The sequence below is a fragment of the Mastomys coucha genome, unplaced genomic scaffold (assembly GCF_008632895.1).
Source record: "Mastomys coucha isolate ucsf_1 unplaced genomic scaffold, UCSF_Mcou_1 pScaffold3, whole genome shotgun sequence".
Taxonomy (NCBI): domain Eukaryota; kingdom Metazoa; phylum Chordata; class Mammalia; order Rodentia; family Muridae; genus Mastomys; species Mastomys coucha.
In genome coordinates, this window is record NW_022196909.1 from 62,927,776 (window position 1) to 62,944,778 (window position 17,003).

The following is a 17,003-nucleotide window of genomic DNA, read 5'->3' on the forward strand; positions in this document are numbered from 1 at the left end:
CTATTAGTAGTATTGTTTATTTCATGTTTTTATACTATACTATGTTTTTCAGAACAGCTTATATATTTTAAAAGTATTTATATACCCAAGGGAGACATAGACACTTAACTTGTGAGGTGGCTTGTAGGAAAGAGAACAACAAAGAGTGAGACTGAATGCTTTGCTTGACATTTGTAGCTCTTGTATCAAGTTTGAAGAAGAGGACTTTATAAGTTACTCTTTCTCTGAGAGGAATGCTTTTCCAAATTATCACAGCTAATGAACCAGACTCTTATCCACACCTAATGTCTGTGCCACCCTCTAAGCAGAACCATTGTTCACTGAAACAGTTGGTGAATGACTTTATGGATAGACCATCTTAATACACACACCATTTCTTAAATGAATGTAACCTGTTCTCTGTGGGCTGAGAATGAAGTCACTCACTCAAGTCAAATAGTTTTGACCATAGCAGGAAGTCTGTATCCAAAAATCGTGCCTACAATTCATTCCTTGGTGCAGCAGAACTGTCAGCTCTCAGCTTAGCTACCAAATCCTTTGGTGATGTGAAGGTCATTGAAGTACAGCCTTATTACAATAAAATCCAAGATCTAAAAATTGTTCTTATTTTGGGCTTGTACCACAGTAAGAGCCAAGATTTTAAACTCTACTAAATACAAAACAAACAAACAAACAAAAATACTTTATATATTTATGTTCATTTAAGAAAATACTAGTAGTGATGTATTATTTTGAAATATACAGTTAATATGTTAGGAGTTATTTAAAATTTATATTGAGAAAAATGTATGTATTTTCAGTATTGCTATAGACAAGCATCTACATAAGACTGTTAAATTGATTGTTGTTTTATTTCAAACAAGTTTTATAATACTCATTTTTATTGTTATAATATTTTATAAATTTTTAAGAAATATAATTCTATTTACTTAAAATATGCTTTTAAATGTTATCAAAAAGATAAATTGAAATCATGTAACTTTTCTCATCATAATGCAATAAGAAAAGTTAAAAAAAAAGTCAGATTCCCTGGCCCTTCTGCAGGCCTGAGAATTCAGGGCCTCTGAGGGCAGAGCCCATCTGTGACTGTGCATGCCTGGCTTCCTGAGTGATTCAGCCACGGGGCCTCACCGAGAACCATGGGTACAATGAGATGAAAGATGAGTCAAAGGCTGAGAGGAGGTCTCTGTTGGCAAAGTGCTTGCCACATTAGCACAAGGACCTGATTCCCAGAAGCCACATACAAAACACTAGATATGGTGGTGTCCATGCATAATCCAGCCCTTGGGGGTCAGAGACAGGCAGCCTTGCCTACTTGGTGAGAGTCATGCCAGTGAGGGATCTGTTGTGATCATAAAAAGAGAAAGAACTATAAGAATATGTTCTGGCAGGGTGTAGGGGAAGAGGGTACCCTGGTGGGCCCATGCTGAGGCATCCCTTCCCCGAGGGACCAGACACACACTGGTATAGTATAGAATAGAGTTTATTTAGGGGATGGGGAAGGTGGTTAAGAGAGTAGTAGAGGCAGAGAAAGGCAGAGAGTAGGAGAGAGTAGAGAAGTGGAGGCTGGCCATGACCATGTGGAGAGAGGGAGCAAGGGAATGGGGAACAAGGGGGCAAGAAGCAAGAGAGAAGAAAGAGTGTAAGAGGGACAAGAGGGAGAGGAGGGGCCAAGCAGCCCCTTTTATAGGGCCAAGCCTACCTGGTTGCTGCCAGGTATCTGTGGGGGTGAAGTTTAGACAGAATACCAACAGATGCTGTGTCAGAACAAGATGAATGATGTCTAATGATGACATCAGATTGTCTCCTGGCTTTGGGAGGTGAGCAAATCTGAACGTTCAGTATCTTTCACTTGGGGAGGATGGTGTGAGGGTCGTGGATGTGACAATGCTCTTGTACGCGGAGGCAGTGAGTGGAACAGTGTAGGGACTTCAGGTATGGTGGGGAATGGCAGCCAGCCACAGAGTGTTTCTCAACAGATTGTGGCATCAAAGGAGGAAGGAGGATGTCACAAAAATGGGGTTCTCTCCTTTCCCCTCTTCTGTGTCTCCTGGGGCAGCTTCCTCTTGTCACATTTCCCTTGGGGTTTCTCAATGGGACAAAACAGTGGAACCTGTGGGGGCAGAAACCAGTCAGCTTCTATGTGGAACAGCATGCTCCAGCAGCTGTAAGTGGCCATTGTCAGTTAGCATACCCAGGAAGGAGCTTCATACGGAGGAGGAGGCAGGGACCTGGGGGATGTCACCACTGCTGCTATACCTGGGGCTGTTGCTCTGTGTCTCGGGTAAGGAGAGGCAGTGAGGAAGCTAGAGGACAGGGTGCCAACCGGAGGGATGGAGCTCACCGAGGGGAGGTAGCTGCTAAAAGAACTTTACTTTTGTTCCTCAAGATGGCCTGGGAGGAGACCAGGCATGTGTCAGAGATGGGTGAGTACTGAGGACGAAATGGACAGAAGCCTTGGTGATCCCTCCTGATGCAGCAGGGAAGAGGCTGTGAAACAAGTTGGAGGTTCTTCTAGGCCATGGTGAAGTAGAGAAAGTTATGTGGTGGAAACCAGGCAACCACCTTGCGCTGTGCTGATGCTCAACCTAGAGGTAAAACCAGGGAGGCAAATCTCCCTTAAAGGAACAATCAACCACGAAGCGACATAAATGGCAGATAAAGAAAGATATCCCCCAAATTAACCAACAGTTGATGAAAATCCCATGGCTCAGTATTTCATGCACTGTAAATAATACATAAATATGTTAGGGTGGTGATAGTAGTGTAGCCTGGTGTGGGTGGCCCATGGCAATAAAGACAGACCAAGGAGGGGAAAAGATTGGTGCAGGTGGCACTGTCTGGTAGATGCCCCCCTTAGACAGATGGACAGGGGTTAAAGGAAGATTCTACCTAAGGATACAAGGAATGAACAGAAAAGGCTGTGTGCCAGGCAGCAACGACCATGTCTGGGCCACCAGAAGTACAATAGAAAACAATAGAGAGCTGGGTATGGTGGGGCATGCCTGTAGCCCCAGCAGTTGGGAGGCTGAGGCAAGGGGACTGTGGGGAATCTGAAGCAGTCTATGCTATATGTTGAGTTCAGATCAGCCTGGGTCACAAAGTGAGACCCTGGAATGAGGGAAAAAGGGGGGAGGGAGGGGAGGAGGGAGAGAGGCAGAGACAGAGAGACAGACAGAGACACGTAGAGACACACAGCAGAAGGGAGAGGTGCAAGAAAAAGATAGAGAGGCAGAGAGACCGACAGAGATGGGAGAGAGAAAAGGAGAGAGAGTCAGAGGGACAGCCAGAGAGGTGGAGGAGAGAAAGACAAAGGGATACAAGGAGACAGAGATAGATCAACAGAGACAGACAGAAAGGGGGAAAGAGAGAAAGAGAGAGAGAGAGAGAGAGAGAGAGAGAGAGAGAGACAGACAGACAGACACACACACACACACACACACACACACACGGGGGGGTGGGTGGGGGGAGGAAGGCAGGAAGGCAGACAGCAGATGGCTGCCTGCACATGCACACACATTTCTAAAATTAGAAATGCTGATGCCATCTGGTAAAGATCTTTTGTAATCATTCAACATGAAACATTTTCACTCTACAAGATGCAGACAGAATATTTCCTGCAAACACACAGCCTAGATCTAGTCACCTGTTCTGAATATTTTGCCTGGTTTACTTACTGATGTAGACACACACAAAGCAATCAAGAGCTCTGGAATTGCTATAGTGCTCCTAGATTCTCCTGCCATGCTTGCTGGGGCCATTAATGTCCCAGCAATGTGTGCTTGATGTAGGAGGCAAGTTGGCTCCACGAAGCATGTATCTCCCATTCCAGGGCTCCAAGCTGGAGATGAAGAAGAACAGATGTGTTTTCTGGAGGGTGAGAACCTGACCCTGACTTGTCCTTACAACATCATGCTTTACTCATCGAGCCTGAAGGCCTGGCAGCGGCTCAGAAGCCAGAGGTCTCCAGAGACCCTGGTGCTTACAAACACCAGAAATCCAGACTTCAATGTGGCCCGGGCTGGGAGGTACTTGCTGGAGGATTATCCCACCGAATCTGTCATCAAGGTCACCGTGACTGGGCTGCAGAGGCAAGATGTGGGGCTGTACCAGTGTGTGGTCTACCTCTCTCCTGACAACGTTATCATCCTGTATCGACGGGTTCGGCTGACATGGTGTCAAGGTGAGCTCTGGTGGAGGTTCAGGTGGAGTCTCTTCCTGCTCAATAGTGGGCAGGGACCCCATCTTCCAGGAGGTGCTGCTTTAAGAAGGTAGCTCAGGATAATAGAATTCTAGATCTTTCCTTCTTCCATAGTGTGATACCCAGAAAGTCACATTCTCTGTGCCTCATTTTTTTTTTGTCTCTAAGACAAAGACGTTGGATGTGGTGAACTCAAAAGCCATCCACTTCCACATCATAGAATCTAGAGAAGTTCGTAAGTGGCTGCCTGCAGCTGATTACTTGTCCCACTGTCTACATGTGTCAGAAGGACTCAGGAATGCAGTCATTCACTGTGCTCCCCTGCAGATCAGCTGCAGATCAGCTACTAGGACCCCACAGGCCCACCTCTCTCAAAAGTCCCTGGTACAACTATAAAATGGCCTAGTTTGAACAATATGATACTGTCGGGTCTAGCCTCGACACAGGATCAGAGTTCTCAACTGGAAGCAAGGATATGTGGAAGGCACATAATAAATAGACACAAACTACTTTTTGGGTACAAGCTGACAGGCAGTTTTTCAAGGCTTAAAGTTTCTCTCTCTTCTCTCTCATTCTCTGGTCTCTTTCTCTCTCACTCATTCGCTCCCAGCTTGAGGCTGCACACACTCTGCATTCTCTGCGCACTCTGCTTTTCTCCTGTGCACTTTTCTTTTCTTGAGTTCTCACGATCATACACACCTCTGTGCATTCCCCTTTCACTCTCACACACACGCTCCATACACACCTCACATTCTGTCTTCACTCACTCTTCACATTCTCCTCACTCACTCTTCACATTCTCTCCTCACTCACTCTTCACATCCTCCCTTCACTCACTCTTCACATTCTCTCCTCACTCACTCTTCACATTCTCTCCTCACTCACTCTTCACATTCTCCTCACTCACTCTTCACATGCTCTCTTCACTCACTCTTCACATTCTCTCCTCACTCACTCTTCACATCCTCCCTTCACTCACTCTTCACATTCTCTCCTCACTCACTCTTCACATTCTCTCTTCACTCACTCTTCACATTCTCTCTTCACTCATTATTCTCATGCTCACTCTCCTTTTTCTTGCCCCAGTCTTTTATTGATACTCCAAAAGTAGATAAAAAGGACATTATATAATCATTGCCAAATCAAATTCAAAAGAATAACCACATCCCACAAAGAATCAAGAATTACAATTGTTCCCCCGAAGTTTCAAGCTTCCCTATTCCCAGGCCTATAGCCAAAATAATAATAATTGCAAACTTATCATTGTTTAAACTTTAACTTATTATACTTCAGAGCTCAGAGCTATGAGGCTAGCTACTTGCATTTTCCTGTGAAGTTCTAATGATAAATGACATGGGCAAAGCTGCCAGGCGGTAGCCAGAAAGAGTCAAGTTAACCCTTAATTCAGCAGTTCCACTAGCTTTCTGCTTCTGCACATTGCACACAATGACTTTCCTGAGGGTCCCAGTGTTTTGACTTAGTTTTACTAATATAAGATTTTACATATTCTATACTTGTTTATCCAGGAACCACTCTCAAATGTTGTGCAAAACTTATTTCATAACTTTAATAGTTTTGTCCTTTCTTGGGGTCCCAATGTTGGCTCTGTTTCAATTTTCTTTTTTATTTATTTTCATACATATGAGTACACACTGTAGCTGTACAGATAGTTATAAGCCTTCATCTGGTTGTTGGGAATTGGCTTTTAGGACCTCTGCTCGCTCTGGTCAATCCCGTTCGCTCCAGTAGGCCTCACTCACTCAGTCCCTGCTTGCTCCAGCCCAAAGATTTATTTATTATTATACATAAGCTCAAGCCCAAAGATTTATTTATTATTATACCTAAGTACACTGTAGCTGTCTTCAGACATACCAGAAGAGGGTGTCAGATCTCATTTTGGGTGGTTGTGAGACATCATGTGGTTGCTGGGATTTGAATTCAGGATCTTCAGACAAGTAGTCGGTGCTCTTACCTGCTGAGCCATCTCACCCTCCCCTCCCCCATTTCATTTTCTAATAATTTCTTCAAACTTTCTTTGCAAGTCAAGCATTAATCTGGAATTACCATTGTGTAGTTATTACATTATTTTCAAGATGAGAACACACAGCATGTACCTGAGTCGTTAGGACTGTGTTGTGCTGTGTCCCATGCCTCAAATTTTAATTGTTTAAGAATCATTACATTGCTGAGCAGTGGTGGGCACGCCTATAATCCCAGCACTTGGGAAGGCAGAGGCAGGAGGATTTCTGAGTTTGAGGCCAGCCTGGTCTACAGAGTGAGTTCCAGGACAGCCAGGGCTACACAGTGAAACCCTGTCTTGAAAAAAAAAAAAAGAATCATTACTTACATTGGGGAACATCTAGCTTCACAGAATTAGCCAAAGCAGAAGGAGATAGAAGTAAGAAAGTCAAACATAATAGAATAATTATGCACACCAAGGCCAACTGAAAAGTAGTCACACACAAATGAAATCTATACAGCTGTTGTCCAGGGCTAAGGTTAGGAGAAATGAGAACAGCTGTTTTTTTTACAAAGAGCTGCCATGGGCTACTGAGATGTCTCCATCCTGGCCTACTGCACGCAGTCCCTTATTTCAGATGGCGGGTCCCCTGGAGGGATGTGTCTCCTGCTTCTCAGGGTCCCAGACACTATCCTTTTCTACAAGGAGCTGCTGCGGGCTTCTGAGATGTCTCTATCCCGGCAGTTCTTGCCATTGTATGCTGTCCCCAGCATGATACTACCTGTTTAGTAAGATCCTAGGGTTTTTATTAGCCAAAGACATTATCTTATTTTCCTTTAAAGCCATAGATAGATAGATAGATAGATAGATAGATAGATAGATAGGTAGGTAGATGATAGATTGATAGATAGAGATACATATTTATCATGGTAAAATCAATATAATAAGATGAAGGAAAAACTATATCGAAGTTTGACATGGCAACCCAACAGGAGGAAAAGAGTCCCAAGAACAGGCACAAGAGTCAGAGATTCACTCGTTCCCTTTCATGGATCTGACTTGTGGTTTATAATAAAGACATGGAGACCTCTATGTAGTTTAAAGCTGTTGGCCTTTTGTTGGGCAGTCTCTCAGCTAGCTAGCTAACTTAACCTTGGCTTCTCCGTCATCCTGCCTCCCCGTGTGGTTCTCACTGCCTGCTTACAGCTCCATTCTGTCTTTGCTCTGCTTCTCCCAAATCTGTTTTGTCTGCTTGCAGCTCCTGTATCTCTTCTCTCTTTGCTCTGAAGTCCCGCCCCCACACTTCCTGCCGGAAGTCCAGCTGTCAGCTCTTTATTATACAAAACCATATTCCAGTCTGAACCAAACAGCAGCAAGATAAAGCCTGTTTACCTCTTAGGTTGCCTTTAGGCAATGAGAGCTACCTGACCTTCATCTTTTGGGCTGGTGAGGAAGGACAAGCATTTACATACAGAAAAGCTTGTGATGTGCCATAGAAATGATTATACCAACACCGAGGCTTAGCTCTTTGCTGCTACAACATTAACAATTGAAAATACAGGTACATACCTTCACACAGTATAAGAGAAGTTCACTCCAACAATTCCCACAGTCAAGAGTCCCACAAAAATACTAAGATAATAGCTATAATATACACAAAGAACCATAGACCCCTGAGGCCCTGTGCTTGCTGCTTCAGTCTCTGAGAGTTCCTAAGTGCCTTGATTAGTTAATTTAAAGAGCTGTGTCCTCATGGTGTCCTCAATCCCCTCTGGCTCTTACAATCTTTCCATCTCTTCTTCCAAAGGATTCCCTGAGCTCCGAGGGGAGGGATTTGATGAAAACCTCCAGTTTAGACTCTCTCTACATAATGTCTGGCTGTGGGTCTCTGCATCTCTTCCTATCTGCTGCCAAAGGGAGCCTCCCTGAGGACAGCTGGACAAGGCACTGATCTATGAGTATAACTGAATATCTTTAGGAATCACTTTATTGGTTTTCTTAAAGGTAGTTATTGGTTTTACCCTAGTTCTATGGGTTCCTTCTCTTGTAGTGGACTTTAGTTCAAGACAGACATTAGTTGGGTACTCCCACAAGTTCTGTGTCACCATTGCCTTAGTATATTTTGCAGGCAGGACAGATTATAGGTCAAAGGTTTCTGGGCTGGGTTGGTGTCCACATTTCTCTTTTGGCAGCCTGCAAAGAACCTTCCTGAACCAAAGACAGAACCTAGGGTGAGATCTCTATGTAGGCACCAGGTCAACTTCACATTCATTGAGTTGTGTGGGTGCTGTCCTCAGTAATAGGGCCCTGATGTCGATTTTCAGAGAACAACCTTTTGTCTAGGTTGTGTGGAGATTTCCATGGGACCCCCTTGATCAACAGTTCAATTGAATATAGTCTAATCCCACTACTTAAAGCCTCCCCCAGCTATAAAAGATGACCAGTTCATTTAATTTTAAAATGTATGTATGTATGTATGTATGTATGTATGTATGTATGTATATATGTATGTGTGTGTGTATGAATGTATGTATGCGTGTATGTATGTATGTATGTATGTGTATGAGTGCTTTGTCTGCATGCATGTCTATATACTGTGTGTGTGCAGTGCCCCAGGGAGTTAGATAGTTATGGCTTGCCATGGTTCCATGGTTCTTTTCAAGAGCAGCCCCAGATGATCAGCATCCTTGTCCAAGAAAAGAAAAGGGTTTACTTTAGTGGTTCTGGTCTCTTGTTAATCACAGCTTATTCTTCAGTCTCAGCTAACTAGGACCATAGAATCTTCACACAAAAGGCTCAATAGAATCTTTGCTTCCCTCTAAAACCTCATAGACCTGTATCTTTTGCACCACTTTCAACATTCTTACCTTCCAAACTCCTACAGAACAGCTCACTGAGTTCTCAACACTCATTAGGGTTTCTAGTCCAGAGCCCCAAAGTCTTTTCACATTCTCCCCTACACATCCTGGTCAGGTCTGTCACAGAGATACCTCACTCCTGGTACTAACTTAGTCTTAATCACCACTAATTTCTACTATCCAGCACAGTCATAGTTTTTATCAAAGCACCTAGGACTGCCTCTGTAGATCAGAGACACCCTCAGCAGGAGGGTTGTGACCAGGGCAGGTAGGTAGTTTGGGTATGACGGACTGGGTAGAAGAATATACTGAGTGTTGAGACCCTTGGCCAGGCTCTTAGATGAGACTCTGAAGGGTGATACCAACACCATGTCATGAGCATAACTTAGGTGTGATGTTAGGAGACCTGGGCACAGTGCTGGCCCCTGATGTCCGTGTCAAAATTGGATGTTTCTTATCTATTGTGCAGCTTGGGATGCTGGCTGGGAAGTAGATATCCCATCTTTGACCTTCACCTTTGACCATTGAAGGGTCATATTCCTCAGTCAGATAGTCTTATGATAATGGTCTGGGAAGAGAGCTGCCTAGCTTACATAAAAAAATCCACATACCGTCAGGTTCCTTGGTGGCTCAGGTTAAGCCAGTTAGGTTGGGTAAACAGACTCCCAAGAACAGGGCATACTGTTCAACTTTATCGAGGATATCTGGGCATCCAGTGGAGGTTATGCCTCTGCTAACCCTCCTAAAGAGTGTTTATCTCTTCCCAAGCCACAGTATTTGCCAAATAGCACTGTGGAAAGGATTAGGAACCAGACACTTTGAAGGCAGCAGAAGAGTTGGGGAGTACAGAAGGGAGAGACATTAGTGTCAGGTGAAATGGGAGAGGCTGGTGGGGATGCCTGCAATTAGTAACCATATTCAGGAAGCATAAAATAGGGGCAGAGAGGGTAAGAAGAAACAGGAAACCAGTTTATTCTGGGACATGAGGATCATGGGAAAGATGAGGGCTTTCTCTTCCAAGGGCATGCCACCTCTTGTCTGCTCTCAGGTTGAAAGGAAGGTAGCAAGTCCAACCACAGAGCCCTGAAGGCAGATAATCCATGTCCACTTAGGTTTAGTAAAGTCATCCCTGGAGTGCCAACACTTGCCTTTGATCTCACAGAGCAGCCAGTGATGGTGATCATTCTGGTTCTGACATGTGGCATCATACTGAACAAGGGCCTGGTCTTCTCACTCCTGTTTGTCCTTCTCTGCAAAGCTAGGCCTAAGGTAAGTGGGACAGGCCAGGAGTGAGGTGGATCAGAATGGTCCCAAAGGCTCCTTAGAACCCATACCCTGGATGTCCTTTTCAGAGGGCTCTGTGGTCAAGAGGTAAGGCCAGCCCTAGGCATAATGCAGGGTACTGGCCAAGATCCTGGGAGCAATGTGCTTAGTAGGTTTCCCTTGGCTAGGAAAACCCAAGTATGGGGACAAGCAGGGTGGGGACAGCAGAGTAGGGACAGCAGTGTGGGCTGTCTGCTCTTCCCTTCAGAAGAGGAAGGTTTCATTTAAGCCTGAGCTCTCTGGTCTAGTCATATATTTTCTAGTTTTGTCTGTTTGTTTGTTTGTTTGAGGGTCTCACTATGTAACCCAGACTTCCCTAGAACTCACAGAGATCCATCTGCCTCTGCCTACTGAGGGCTATCATTAAAGGTGTACACCATCATGCCTGCAATTGAGCTGATACTTGCTAAAGCTTGTCTATTCCTTTTCCTGCACAGGTGTTACAGCCTTCCAAGACATCCAAAGTGCAGGAAGACTCTAAGAAACAGTAGCCTTCCTGCTACAAGCTGTGAGCCCACCTTTTCTATTAACAGCATACCAGATGTTCTGTATTGGGAACAATCTGAGCCTTCCTACATTCTCTTTGTGAACTCTAATTATCACTTTACTCTCAGAGAACAGCTCTGAGGAGAGCTGTATAGCAGGAGCCTCATGAGATATCTATCAGTGAAGAATGTGAAACTGAGATAGATTTGGACCTTTGATGGAGCAGTCAAGCAGGATCCATAGAGAATTCACCTCAAAATCCTATCTCAATTTCTCTTCTACTAACCAGGCCTGCCATGCTGTGGACTGGTAAAACCTATATGATGTAACTTATCTCTCTTCTGATAATAAAAATAAATGTATTTTTTTTTCATGCAGTTTTACTGCTCCTGTATCCCTCCCATGATGGTGAATGCCAATTGTCACGTGATGCAATATAAAATCTCAGAACACAAGCCTCTAGGCATATCTGTGAGGGATTGTTTAGATTAAGATTAGGTCCTGAGAGTGTCTATGAAAGATTTTCTTGTCTATTTAATTGATGTTGCACCAGAAAGTGGGGTATTGCAGTGACAGACCTAACCATGATTGTTTTTTTTTCTTTGTTTTTGTTTGTTTTTTTTTTTTGAAGAATATGGAAGGCTTCTGACTTGAAAAGCAGTTGGATGTTTTAAGTGTTGCTTAATGGGACATCTTAGTAGGAGCATTGAAGACAGTGTTGAGGGTAATTGGAACTGTCGGGGTCAAAAAGTTTTAGAGGGGAAGAATGTACATAAGTGACCTACAGACCTTTCTTGTGATGTTGGCAAAGAATGTGACTGCTTTTTCCTTTGTTCCAAAAATCTGCCTGGGGCTAAATTAAAGGGCTTTGGATTAATGGTGTTGGCCAAGGAGATTTCAAGACAGCTCAATATCAACTGTATAGTGTGGTTATTAGTGGTCACACTTGTGTAGATCTATAATGAAAAGTGTGGGACTGTGGACCATGAAAGAAAGCCTGGTAAGGTCAAGCTAAAGGCTTGAAGCCCCGGATACCTTGAAGGGATGGTAGGAGCTTTGCCTGCTCCTGGCACTAGGCCTCTGTCATGTAGCTGCAGCCATTCCCACCCCCACAGAGAGAGTTGTGGCCATCAATCACATACAGGCAATGCCCCCAAGCCCTTCCACATGTAAATGAGGCATCCCTAACATCTCAGGCCAAGACAATAGGACAAGAGATATGACCACAGTCAAATAGGCTCAATACAGAGTTCTCTATGCTAATGAGGTACCTAGAGGTCCAGAAGATGTTGCCAATAAGCTTTCTTTCCCAGACATTCCTCCCAGCAAAAGGTATTTAATCTCAGGCCCACCCTCAGAAGTGGGGTATGGTTTTATTTATCCATTTTCTGCCATGACAATAAACTGTTTGGAAGCATGGACTGGCTCTTTTCATAGAAGTCCTCTCTGAGCTCCCAGCCACAACCACCACCAAGCCTGCATCTGCCAAGCCAAGGAAAAAAGCCAAGCCAGTAATTACCACTGGGACTAGCTGGAGCTCTCCCACCCCCACCCCAACCCTGCTGCCCTGCCTGGGACTAGATGCTATCCCCCAGCAGGGCTGTGTGGTGTCTTGATATTTTACTATTCCAGCACCAGCTCTGGCGGTGGTGGCATGAGATAAGCACAAATTCCCTGAGTCCTACCTCCCCAAGCAGCCATGTCCTATGGCAGAGTGGACATGGGACAACAACCATACAGGAAAGGAGTAAGTTAGACAGAGAGAAATACAAAATGGACTGTTTGCAGAAAAAGAGGAGCTCCAAGAAGTGTAATTGAGCTAAGTTCAGTGCTTAGGGAAATTAAAAAAAAAAGTTTAAAGAAATCCAGATGTGGTGGGCCGTTCCTTTAATCCCAACACTTAGGCACCTGAGTCAGATAGATCTCTGTGTTTGTGGCCACCCTGGTCTACAGGGTCACACAGAGAAACCCTGTCACAACAACAACAACAAAACAAAGGTTTAAAGAAAAGCCTGATATTGAAAGACCCCCCAGAACTGGGGAAATCCTTACTCAAGTCTTGGGATGATGCGACCACCCAATGACTCCCGAAAGACCGAACTTGCTGCAATCAAATGAGGTTTATTGGGGATATTGGTACCGGGGTTGATCTCATGACCTTGCCAGTCAGAGGAGTTCGACCCCCGGGCACAAGAAGTGTGGGAGTATTTAAGGGAAGCTGGGGGAGGAGAGAGTGAGTTACCAAGGAAACAGAACATAAAAACAGTGGAAAATTTCTGAGGGACCTGACCCAAGGTATTCAGTTAGGGAGGGGAACACATTCACTCTAGGACTGTAATCTTCATCTACTGGTTGACAGGGTGGAGAGTCTCATAAACCACTAGACCTTCATTCTTAGTTCCGCGCTCATTGTGGATCATTCAGGAGGGGCAGGTATCGGGAACCAGAGCCCTGAGGCTCTGGGTTCCAGGAACTGGCTATTTTATATTTCTGGCTGGCTACAGTGGCCCTCCATGTCCTTTTAGGTAAAGGTTATACACCATACATTTGTATTAAATGCCCTCATTTTAAATTCTAAGATTCTCCAGCCTTTCAATACTAAGTAAGCTAAGTGGTGACTTCAGGGTAAGACTGCACCTAGCTAAGCTTCTAACTTGTGAAAAAGAATTACAGAAAAGCTTAAGCATGAAGGAAACCACCACCAATAGAAACCTCATACAGATATAATTGAATGTTCCACCTATAGCAAGCAACAGAACTTGACAGCTTTAGTCATATGATCTTTGATTTAGAGTCAAGGATACAAAAAAGGGGTTGTAGAATCTCCCTCCTTGGCTAAGGATAGCTGCTAAGGGTAAGTGTGTGCCAGGGGTGTGTCTGCATGAATGCTCAGAGATGCCCATTGTATGAATCTGTGAAGATGCAGCCTGGATTGTGTCAGAGATTCTGAGTCATGGGATACCTGTCACTTTGACATCACGCATGACGGTGCAAAATTTGGGGTTTGTCTGGCTGGTGTTTGGTCTTGCTTTGGTCCAGAATTCTCCCTTTCTCCATGTTGGAATGGTAATGTATATCTTATGCCATTGTATGTTGGAAGTATATAATTTGCTTCTTGATTTTGATTTTATAAGGGATTACAGTAAGAAACTGTCATTAGTCTCAGAAAAAACTTTGAACTTTGAACTTTTAAGCAATATTAAGATTGTGATAGCCTATGGGTACTTTTGAAGTTGGACTGAAAACATTTCTACATTATGATTTGGCCACAAGTCTATGGCAGGCAGGGTGTGGAAAATGGAAGTTTTGACTAAGAATGGCCCATTGGCTCTTATATTTGAATGTATAGTCATCAAGAAGTGACACTATTTGAAAAGGATTAGGAATTATGGCCTTGTTGGAGGAAGTATGTCACTGTGGGGTGAGCTTTGAGGTTCCAAAATCCCACATCAGGCTTAGTCTCTGTCTCTGTCTTTGTCTCTCTGCCTCTCTCTCTATCTCTCTCTGTCTCTTTCTCTTTCTGTCTCTGTCTCTCTCACACTCTCTGTCTCTTTGCCTCTGCCTCTCTCTGTCTCTTTGTCTCTCTCTGTCTCTGTCTCTCTGCCTCTCTCTGCCTCAGTCTCTCTGTCTGTCTCTTTCTCTCTCTGCCCATGGATCATGGTGAAGTTCTTAGCTATTACTGCAACACCATGTCTGCCTGCCTCCATGCTCCTTGACATGATGACTATAGACTAAGCCCCTGAAACTGTAAGCCAGCCCTCAAGGAAATGTTTTCCTTTATGAGATGCCTTAGTCATAGTGTCTTTTCATAGCCATAGGACAGTGAGTAACATATATGGGAATACAGATTAAACACTGTAGGGATTTGGAACTGTGCTACCAGATAGGCATAAGAACTTGTAAGGCTGAAGAGCTCAAACCTCAAGAATCTCAAAGATTTCAGAATGGCAGTAGTAGAGCCACTTCCTACCTATCTCTGTACCTGCTCAGGAACACGTAACCATGACACCCATCTGAAAAGACCTTGGGCACTCAGTCATGTGACATAATACCTGGAGTTCCTTTCCATGCTAATGAGGTATCTAGATAGCCTTGAGTCTTCAGCCAATGACCTTCCCTTCCTGGGTATTCTCATGCCCTTCCCCCAAGAGGTATAGGATCCCTGGTTCACTCTGGATAAAGTGTATGCACCCACATCCACCCCCAGTGGTCATAAAGCAATATGAACAAGCAAGGATCCTTCAGAGAGCTGCCTTACTAAAGCATCTGATGCCCCAAAGAGAAACACAGGGTGTGGACTTCCCATTCTGGCTTTTGCTGTGCTTCCTCTGGGTCAGCATGCTTGCAGCATCCGGACACCCCCAGCAGAGAGGCAGAATGCAGAACCACAACAAACTAGATCAAAAATGTCATATAGTGTATGAGTGCTTTGTCTGTGTGCATGTCTATGCACCATGTGTGTGCAGTGCCCATGGAGGCCAGAAAGGGACCTCAGATCTCCTGGGCCTGGAGTTACAGATCATCCCAATCAATCTAGCAGCCATCCAGTGGGTGCATTATGACTCCCTAGGCAGGGGACTCTGGAGTATGGGAAACCGAGAGAGCGAGCTGAACACTAGGAGACATGCATTCATTGTCCTCTGCTTCTTGACTGTGGCGTGATGTGAGTAGCTGCTTCAAGCTCCTGCTGATTTAACTTCACCAGTTCCATAGGCAATGTTCTCAAACTGTGAGGCCAAATCAGTGCTTACTCCCTTAAATTGTTTTTGTTAGTACATTTTGTTATAGAAATGAAAAGAAGTTAAAACACACACACACACACACACACACAAAAATAAAAATCCCTTCCCTCCCTGCCTTTCCCATGCACAGGTCTTCCCTTTGCAGCACCCTGTCCCTCCAGAACACTGTATTTGCTACACTGGGTAAGCTCACACCCACATGGCACTATCAGCTCAGACTAGCTTCTTTAGGATCTACTTTCACTCTCTGGATACTGCCAAATGTGTAGTGATGCCTTTCAATGTTCTATCATGAAGAAAAAAATTATTTTCCTAAATTTCTTGTGTACTGATTAAAAAAAAAAGACTTGTTTTTATTTATGAATAAATGTATATGCCTCTGTGTAGATTTGTATATGTGGATGCCTGAGGAGGCCAGAAGAGAGCATCAGATCCCCTGGAACTGGGGTAACAGGTGGTTGTGAGCCCCCTGACATGGTTGTTGGAAGCCGAACCCTGGTCCTCTGCAAAAGCAACATGTGCTTTTTTTTAACTGCTTCAGTCTCTTGTGTGACAACTTCTGAAGGAAATCAAAGTTGATTCCAATACTACCTCCAGTTCAGTAATTCAGGGAAGATAAAATTGAGTTTATAATGAAAGCTTTGGGCTGGGTGTGCAGCTTGGTGGTAGAGGAGAGCCCTTCCTTTACCAGCATCTACAAGGCCCTAGGTTTGATTTCCAGCTCTGCAAACCAAAGCAAAGAAATGACGTTTATATCCCACACTTCTGGATCTTAGTCCCTCATAAGTACATAGGGAGGAGGGTGCAGTTGGATTTTTTATTCTTTGCTTTGCCATCTCCATCCCTCAACTGCTACATAAGAGGCCCCTAGGGTCCCTGGGAGTAGAGCAGATGCATGAAGACAAATAAGAAGTTAGGTGTTCTGATGGCCCATGGTATCCCAGCTAGTTCTGTGGGCTTGCCAATGAAAGCTGGGGTTTCCTTGATGTGGTGTGCATATGCCTTCTTCTTCTCCTTCTTCTTCTCCTTCTTCTTCTCCTTCTTCTTCTCCTTCTTCTTCTCCTTCTTCTCCTCCTCCTCCTCCTTCTTCTTCTTCTTCTTCTTCTTCTTCTTCTTCTTCTTCTTCTTCTTCTTCTTCTTCTTCTTCTTCTTCTTCTTCTTCTTCTTCTTCTTCTTCTTCTTCTTCTTCTTCTTCTTCTTCTTCTTCTTCTTCTTCTTCTTCTTCTTCTACATAAAAAGGCTTTATTTGCAGGGGAGCAGGAATTTAATCAAACAAGCCAAATTCCATGTCATCATCTGACTCCTCAGACTTCTCCTCCCATCTTTCTTCTCCCCTGCTGCAGTGGGGGGGGGGGGGGGAGGAAGGAGGGTGGGGGTAGGCAGGACCAGCAGCAGGAGCTGCAGAGCCAGGGCCAGCAGAAACAGCCAAAGTC

The 17,003-nt window shown here is 44.4% G+C and overlaps 1 protein-coding gene across 1 annotated transcript; it reads left to right on the top strand.

The window, feature by feature from the left end:
* Positions 1-2,140: 2,140 nt before the first annotated feature.
* Positions 2,141-11,205, top strand: LOC116074710 (triggering receptor expressed on myeloid cells 3-like). Its single transcript, XM_031347466.1, has 4 exons — positions 2,141-2,284; positions 3,833-4,183; positions 10,182-10,288; positions 10,780-11,205. The coding sequence occupies exons 1-4, from the start codon at positions 2,239-2,241 to the stop codon at positions 10,831-10,833; spliced, it is 558 nt and encodes a 185-aa protein (XP_031203326.1). The 5' UTR covers positions 2,141-2,238; the 3' UTR covers positions 10,834-11,205.
* The last annotated feature ends 5,798 nt before the right edge of the window (positions 11,206-17,003 follow it).